Genomic DNA, 9,342 nt, shown 5'->3' with positions numbered 1-9,342 from the left:
CGCCCGCCACCTCGCCCGGCTAGTTTTTTTGTATTTTTTAGTAGAGACGGGGTTTCACCGTGTTAGCCAGGATGGTCTCGATCTCCTGACCTCGTGATCCGCCTGTCTCGGCCTCCCAAAATGCTGGGATTACAGGCTTGAGCCACTGCGCCCGGCCGCAAATTCTTATAAAAAGCATACTTTGATCTTCAAAAATGCTTCTTGAGTCTGGCGATTAAAATATAGTTTTCATTTAGTATTTTTTAAAAAGAAAGAAACAAGATAAGGTTTTCTTACTGTGTAATTTTGCCAGAGGATCCTCAGAAAAACAAATCCTAATCCAAAACCTCAGGGTTTTTTTTCTTAGGAATATTTCACTTGGAAATAACTAAAATATATATAGCTATTGGTCTTTAGTACACCTAAAAAGTCATTTCTGAATATTCAGAATACTGAATCCTTACTTGCTGGTCCATTTTGAAACCTTTATGGTTCAGCTGTAGCATAGAGAAAAACATGAAATTCACTGTAATATATTTTTTTGCAGTCTAAAAGTTAAAAAAGTTAATGTTTTGCTCAGATTGGCATGTTTTCCTTCACCTTTGCTCTAACAAAAGTCTTCCTCATTTAAGACGGCAATAGAAAATATGTGATGATGGAAAAAAGAATTGATATTTAAAGCCATTTCTAATTATAATTTTGCTATAACTTGAAAGGGTGATAACTTTCCTATCTTGTGTACCTGGGAAATTTCTTAGTCGATTTAAACACCCATACTAACAATAGGGAAATTGTATCTTTCCAGTGATTTTAAGGACTGAAGAGAAGACTTCTGTGAGTCAAACATTCTTTTCCATTTAGAAGTAAATTGTTCTATACAAAATCTAAAGATACTTCTTTGCTATTTTTATTTTTTATTTAAAAGACCTTAAATCTAATATATTAGGCAAAGGAAGCAAGCACAAAGTAACTTGGGAAAATGTTTATAGAAATGAGAGAAATGAGGAATATAAAGCTGTTAAGAACATAAAGTAGGAAACACTGCTTTATTTGGAAAAGAAAGAAAAAGATTAGAATCAAGAAATAGAATAAGAAAACTTATATAATAAGTGTAGAAAATACTTAAGAGTGAAAGTTAAAGGAAAATTCAGTTTTCTCTTTTGAAGCTGAACTTAGGTTAGAAGACTAGGCAGCCATACTGCTGAAGGCAAAGTTAGCAGCTTATCAGCATGCATCTAAACTGCTAAGAGCAAATATTTAAAAGACGATTGGTAACAAATGCTTTGTTGCAAATGGCTCTTAATGCAGTTCTGTGGTAATTCTTATAGTTTATTTTGTCCTGGAAAAATTGTAAGTGTAATACTGTAATTAAAGTGTTGAAATATTACTTTCTGCACTTTGCATTGACACTTATATATATATAAATATCTGCATTATATATTTAGGAATAGGAAAATAAAATGATTTTGAGTATTGCAATCTTGAGATGCAATAATATTCACTATAAGTGTTTTTCAAATACTTTTGCATTAATAAACTTGTTAAAGTTGACAGTGATTCTGGTAGGATGACTTAACTTTTCTTCATTTAGAAGCAATAGCATACATATATGGGAACATATATAGGAATAACATATATAAGACCCTGCCTGGAATGAGAACTTGAAAATTAAAAGATCTGCTTTCCTGCATAGAGTTTGCACATGTGGGCATGAGTTTTATAAAGATAGAAATGTTTTGCTTATTGTCTTTGCCAAAGTTTCCAGTCTGAATCAAAACCCAAAACCTTTTTGTTTTGTTTCGTTCTGTTTTTTTAGGGTAAGGTGCAAATTTATTAAGAAAGTAAAGGAATAAAAGAATGGCTACTCCATAGGCAGAGCAGCCCAAAACCCTTATTCTATGAGCTCATTTTTCTGAGGGTAAAAGTCACCCTCTGATTTCTATTTATGGTTTAAGAAATGTAGAAGAGATAGTAAGCTTTTGATCACTTTGATTAGCTGGCTGTTTTTAATATGCAGGAGATCTGAATCTCAATGTGGTAGCAATGGCTTTATCGGGTTATACGGATGAGAAGAACTCCCTTTGGAGAGAAATGTGTAGCACACTGCGATTACAGCTAAACAACCCATATTTGTGTGTCATGTTTGCATTTCTGACAAGTGAAACAGGATCTTATGATGGAGTTTTGGTAAGCTAACTTGTTCTTTGAGATCTTCCTTTGGATTAAGATAGGAGTTTTTATCTAACTGTTAAAATTTTCAAATGTCTGTTGCATAAAATACTATATTTTGATGCATACATTAGTTAAAATAAGGCATCTTGGGCTTTGTGTTTTGAGCAGCTCTTCTTGAGTGTGATTCCCATCCTGGAGTTAGTTAATTGATATCAAACTGGATTTGATTTTTATGGTTTTAATAATATAATTTACAGATATAGAAGGAATATTTTATCCTTTAGTTTAAGAACTGAGCTGTAGAAATCTACAGCTATATAAACATAAACATATATTCACTGTTTAAATGCACTGTGCATACATGCACATATGCATGTGTGTATGTTTAGTTAAGTAAAACAACTCATGATTATTGATCAGTTATGGTGGAGGTGGCCATACATCTTGTCTCAGTGTTTGTGGTTTCTGTTGGGAATGATAACAGTACTTACGGTGGATTATTTCAGCTTTTTATTTGGTCTTTGTGTTATTCTTTTTCTCCTCTGTTTTAGCCACCTGTGATCATAACACTATCAAATAGGTTCTTTATCACAAAATGGGGAAAGAAAGAATGAAGTGAGATTTGCTTATCAGTTTTAGCTGTTGGGTTTTAAGCTAAACAATAGTACTACAACTTTCTTTGCACTACTTGGCTTCTTTCTAACAGTGGGAAGAGCTTTCTACACTGAAATTCATTTCTGTGTCTGCTACTAGACCATTTCTTATCAATTATACGTTTCTTGGATAAGTGATTTAAGTATTAGTCCCTAAGAATTTGTAAAAATAAGTATTTTATTTGAGCAGATTAATGAAATGTTTAGTAACTGTGTATTTTGCACTTTATGTGTTTTATTACTTTTAATAAATTACTATTGAACTTTTCTGACCACTTCAAAATAATATATATAATGTTAAGACTGTTTATTTTTTAACTGTAATCTTTTTTGTTAAACAAGACTTCAAATGTATCTTGAAGAGATAAAATAATACTTTCAGGAAGTGTTAGAGAATGATAGAGGCTAGATAAACGAGTGGATTGTTAACTTTTGAATTGATAAAGATGTATATTGTTTAAATATTAAATTTCTCTATTTTAAGTGACCCATAATAAGTACTTTTCTTTTCCTTTTTTTTTTTTGTTGTTGTTGTTGTTGAGACAGAGTCTTGCTCTGTACCCACACTGGAGTGCAGTGGCGCAATGTCAGCTTACTGCAACCTCCACCTCCTGGGTTTAAATGATTCTCGTGCCTCAGCCTCCCAAGTAGCTGAGACTGCAGGCATGTGCCACCATGCTGGCTAATTTTTGTATTTTTAGTAGAGACGGGGTTTCATCATGTTGGCCAGAAATATCAATTCTGGTCTCGAACTCCTAATCTTGAATGATCCACCTGCTTTGGCCTCCCAAAGTGCTAGAATTACAGGTCTGAGCCACCACACTTGGCCCCAGTATCCTTCTTTTCTTATACATAAATTTGAGTTATTAGATAACAGTCATCTTGAGTAAGAAGTTCGTATTTCCAAGCTGTTTCATTTATGTATTTAGTTATGCTTTATATATAAAATAATTCATGTTGCTCTATTAAGAAAATGTTAATAGTAAGAATGTGAAAAGTACTGAATTGGGAAGTCAGAAAATACAGGCCTGACTCTTTGCTCTGCCCCATTTACCTTAGCCATTCAGTTAACTTCTTTGAGTATTACTTTCCTGAGATGTAAAATGGGACAGAATAATGTTTATAACCCTTTCCAGATCAAAATTTTATAACATATGCAACTGAATCTAAGAGTTAAATCTAGTTATATGAAATATGTTCTCTCTTTAGGGCAAAACTATATTTTATCATAGAAAAAGTATGCTAAGATAGATATCAACTGAAGTGATTTTATGGTTAAAAAAGTAAAATTTTCATAGGATGACTTCAATGGAAATTGGATCTTTTTTCCACCCTTAAATTATTTTTACAAATCACAAAATTAATTGTACCTTCCTACATTTGTAGTAAATATATTTCAAAAGTGTTTCATGATATTGACAAGTTTACAAAAATTTTAGTTATTTTAATGCCTCTAAAATCTTTGCCACAAACCACCTATATAACAACTTTAGCCCCAAGAGTGTGTCTGTTTATGTTTTAAAACTTGTCACTTTGTAGTTGGAAACGTATATTGGTATTCTTCTAAATTGTGTACTGGTGTAGCCAGTTCACAAATTTCTTAGACGTACTGATTAACTTAGTAGCCAAGGAAAGATTTCCTTAGTTCTCTAAAATTAATTTCTATGATGGAAAGATTATGTGGCATCTTAAATTTGATAGACTGTACATTATTGCTTGTCTTTTATATTGGAGTTATATAAGACTGACCTGGATTTTTAAAAACTGAATTTGGCCAGTGTTTAAAAGGTAAATTTTTACTTTGCAAGGACAAAACTTTATTGCTGAATTCCCGGAGAGTTACATCAAGAAAGGCATCTCAGGCAATTAATGACTCTGCAAGATAAATATAACTTGCTAATAAATTTGGAAATAAACATATTCATTTTACTTGTATAAAATATTTAGTCTCTGCAAAAATTTAAAACTCACTGCACCTAGAAGTAACTCCTTGCTTTTTCTCTTCTTTCCAGTATGAAAACAAAGTTGCAGTACGTGACAGAGTGGCATTTGCTTGTAAATTCCTTAGTGATACTCAGGTGAAAACTGATTTAATTCCACATTTGAAGTAATTAATATATACTGTCACAATTACTGTAAGAAATTAGTCTTTATAATTATATATGTATGAAATTGATAAGTAAATTCTTCTAAAAAGTATGGTAAGAATATATTAGATCAAAATATTTAGAAAATGTCTACCATAACTAAATTTATTTGTTTAGAATACTGACTTAATATTTTAGTATATTTCTTCTTTGGAGGGTAAGATTAGTCAGTAGGTAAAGATGTTAAACTCACCTCTTAGTGATGCTGTGAAAGGGTTCCTCATTTTTAATATATTAAACAATGCTAAATGCCTATTGTGTATATAGGGAGGGGGAAATGCATGTAAGCAACTAGTAATACTATGTGCTGAGTACTATAGTAATGAAAAATGCTGGGGGAATATGGAGGAATCTTGGCAAGAGTTTGGGGTGGGTTGAAGTCAGGGAAGACCTAAAGGAGGTTATTCTTGATCTTAAAGTTCCCTTGCAACTCAGATTTTGTGATTCTGTTACATACTACTATGATAGACAGCAAAAACTTTGCAGAATAATGAGGACAATTCTCTTTAAAATAATAAACCATCTGTAGTTCTTTTATGGATTAATTATCAACATAGTAAATGCCTTTTTAAAATATTTTAAATATTATGGATACTGCTTTGAAATTTATAATAGATGCAGACTCCTTAGTTACATATTTATAGTAAATCTTTTGTTTTAAAATGTTTTCCATTAGGAATGAAATTGTTCAAAATGTAGTAGTTTTGAAGTACAAAATACATAGTGACACAGATTGCTTTAGAAAAATCACTTTAAATTTTCCAGTTAAATAGATACATCGAAAAGTTGACCAATGAAATGAAAGAGGCTGGAAATTTGGAAGGAATTTTGCTTACAGGCCTTACTAAAGATGGAGTGGACTTAATGGAGAGTTATGTTGATAGAACTGGAGATGTTCAAACAGCAAGTTACTGCATGTTACAGGTCAGTGCAGTTTGACAGCAGCTTTTAAAAAAGTAACAATATTCTATATTTTCTTTCCTCAATTGAAAGTAAATATGCACTTTTGCTTGCTTAGGATCTTTAGAAGGCATTTAGTTTTCACCTAATCAGTTGATCTGCTGAAGACGTGTGCCTTATCTTCCTGTCCCTAAGCCTCTTCATTGAGTTATCCAGTTTTTCCTTTCAGTCTGAGAAGGGCCAGTCTTGACTGCATCTGAATTTATATAAAGCGCAAATGGAGTAGAGAAACCTCTCTTCGGTTTCTCCAATTGTTGACATAACCATATCTTCTACAAGAAAGATTGCCTTTTCCTGATCTGAACTATAGTCTTACTTGAAGTGCTGAAGTCTAGTTATACCACAGCTCTCGGCTTTCATTTTCTCTTTTTATTATCAATGGGGCTGATTTGGAGTAACCAGTTTATGTATATTTTCTCAGTTTTTATTGTCCAGTGACTAAAAACAGATTCCAGGCATAGGTTGCTGTCTACTTTACTTTTGCTGGAAATATGGTAAAATTTAGAGTATTCTCCTGAGATTTCCTGTAGCCCTCCAGCTGATCTTATCCTTACATGGTGTTGGTACCTTCCTCTTTCCTGCCCTCATCCTCATATCACAATATGGTAGCATACTGTGTTCTGAGTAAACACAGGAAAATGCCCCCTCTCCCATTCCACCTTCTTGTGCATATGTAGAGATACGAGCCCACAGACCACAAAGTAAACTTACCTAGTGTATGAAGCCACTGCCCATGGAAGAAAAAGTACCATTCTATAACATTTTTTCTTGCTGAAATAAAATTATGTCATTTAAATTAAACTGTATATATATGGCTACAGATGGCTACAGAGTGCAAATGGGTTAGTAACTTCTTACCAAGGTTTATAAAATATATTTAAAATGCAGACAATACAGATCTTGCTTTTTTAAAATCCAGTCTGATAATCGCTGCCTTTAATTGGAGTGTTTCCTTCATTTACATTTATATGGTCATGGTTAAGTCTACCATCTTGCTATTTGTTTTCCGTTTTGTTTTTCCTTTTTCCTTTTGTTCCTATGTTCCTTTCCTACCTTATTTTGGGTTAATATTTCCATGTTTCATTTTATTGCCTCTATTGGCTTTTTAGCTATATCTCTTTTCATTATCTTTTTTTAAAAGATGTTGCTGTAGATCTAACAATGTGCATCCTCAACTCATCAAAGTCAACATTTTACCCCCTCGTGCTTCACATTTCTCACCTGACACATCATGCTTTCTTTCTACTTTACCTTTTCTTATGTCACTCTGACACTTTCCGGGTTTTACTTCATGCTTCACAGATGTCACAACAGTGTGACTTCATTTACACATCCATTCCTTTGTCCTATTTTCATATATTTTACTTTTACAGATATTATATACTCTAACTTACAGTGTTTTTTCTTTAACAGTTATTTGTCATTTATGTAAATTATGAAAAGAAAACATGGGCTTTTATGTTTATTCACTTATTTATCATTCCTGGCATTCTTTTTCCTTTCTGTAAATCCTATAGCATTCCTTGTGTTATAGGTGACAGATTCTCTCAAATTTTAACTGAAAATGTCTATTTCACCCTTATTTTTTCTTTTAACACTTTAAAGATGTAGTTTCACTCTCTTCTGGCCTCTGTTGTTTCTGATGAGAATCAGCTATTCTTATACTTGTTTCCCTGTCTGTGATGTTTCATTTTTTGTTGGGTTTCTTTTTTTTTTTAAGACAGGGTCTCACCGTATCACTCAGGCTGGGGTGGATCTCAGCTCATTGCAGCCTCCTGGCTCAAGCAGTCCTCCCACCTCAGCCTCCCAAAGGAGCTGGACCACAGGTTCACGCCACCACTCCCGGCTAATTTTTTGTATTTTTGACAGAAATGGGGTTTCACCATGTTGCCCAGGCTGGTCTCAAACTCCTGACCTCAAGCGATCTGCCCGCCTCGGCCTCTGAAAGTGTTAGTATTACAGGCATGAGCCACCATGCCCAGCCTAAATTCTGATTTTTAATGTTTAAGTAAATTTGATTTCCTTGCAACCATCAATAAAGTGTTTTCTATTATTTATATATAGGACAATCTTTTGGGTTTCCTCCAAGATTTTTCCTTTACCTTTGATTTTTCAGTAGTATGACCTTAATGTGCCTGGTTGTGGTTCATTTTATCCTGCTTGTGGTTCATTGAGCTTCTTGGATCTGCATGTCTGTTCTTCATCAGACTTGGGAAGTTTGGGGATATTCTTTCTTTAAATATTTTTTTCTGCCTCAATCTTACTCTATTTTTCTTCTAGGATTCTTACTACATATGTATTAAACCACTGCATAGTGTTCATAGGTGCCTAAGGCTCTATTCTTTTTCCTTCCATGTTTTTTTCCCCACTATTCTTCAAATTAGTTAATTTTTTTGTTTGTTTGTTTTTTGTTTGAAGACAGAGTCTCGCTGTGTCACACAGGCAGGAGTGCAGTGGCACAATCTTGGCTCACTGCAACTTCCACCTCCCAGGTTCATGCATTCAAGTGATTCTCATGCCTCAGCCTCCCAAGTAGCTGGGATTACAGGCATGTGCCACCACACCTGGCTAATTTTTTTGGTTTTTCAGTAGAGACATGGTTTCACTATGTTGGCCATGCTGGTCTTAAATGCCTGTCCTCAAGTGATCTGCCCACCGTGGCCTCCCAAAGTGCTGGGATTACAGGCGTGAGCCACCGTGCCCGGCCCAGATTTGTTGATATCTGTTGACTTATGGACTCTTCCATCATCTCCATTTGCTGTTAAACTTCCCAGGGAATTGTTCATTTCAGTTATTGTGCTTTTCAGTTTCAGAATCTTAACTTTGTTATAGTTTACATCAGCAGTCCCCAACCTTTTTGCACTAGGGACTTTATAGCACCAGGGGGTTGGTTTAGGGATGATTCCAGCACATTGTATTTATTGTGCAGTTTATTTCTATTATTATTACACATAATGAAATAATTCTAGAACTCACCATAATGTAGAATGAGTGGGAGCCCTGTGGTTGTTGTCCTGCAACTAGATGGTCCCATCTGGGGATGATGTGAGACACTGACAGATCATCAGGCATTTAGATTCTCATAAGGAGTATGCAGCCTAGATCCCTCACATGTGCAGTTCACAGTAGGGTTCTCTCTCCTATGAGAATCTAATGCCGCCACTGCAGAGCTCAGGCAGTAATGTGAGGGATGGGGAGCAGCCGTAAATACAGATGAAGCTTTGCTCATTGCCCTGCCACTCACCTCCTGCTGTGTGACCCAGTTTGTACCAGGCTACGGACCTGGGGGTATATTGGGGGTTGGAGTCCCCTGGTTTACATTTCTCGGTTCAGATTCCTTATCTCTTTACTAATCAAAACACTATTTTCCCAAGCCCTTCTAATTTGGTCAGACTCAATCTCTGAACTGTTTTTTTTTTTTTTTTTTTTTT

The 9,342-nt window shown here is 34.5% G+C and overlaps 1 protein-coding gene across 4 annotated transcripts in view; it reads left to right on the top strand.

Moving 5' to 3' along the window:
• Positions 1-9,342, top strand: part of MIOS (meiosis regulator for oocyte development) — a 37,549-nt gene that overhangs the window by 17,087 nt on the left and 11,120 nt on the right. For all 4 annotated transcript variants that reach the window (XM_017893895.1, XM_017893893.1, XM_017893894.1 and 1 more), the window contains 3 exons: positions 1,997-2,166; positions 4,817-4,882; positions 5,717-5,875. In XM_017893895.1, the coding sequence (XP_017749384.1) occupies positions 1,997-2,166; positions 4,817-4,882; positions 5,717-5,875 (395 nt within the window). The remainder of the gene's footprint in view (positions 1-1,996; positions 2,167-4,816; positions 4,883-5,716; positions 5,876-9,342) is intronic.

The sequence above is a fragment of the Rhinopithecus bieti genome, unplaced genomic scaffold (genome assembly GCF_001698545.2).
Source record: "Rhinopithecus bieti isolate Rb0 unplaced genomic scaffold, ASM169854v2 scaffold_23881, whole genome shotgun sequence".
Classification (NCBI taxonomy): Eukaryota; Metazoa; Chordata; class Mammalia; order Primates; family Cercopithecidae; genus Rhinopithecus; species Rhinopithecus bieti.
This window is presented reverse-complemented; position numbering and strand designations above follow the sequence as displayed.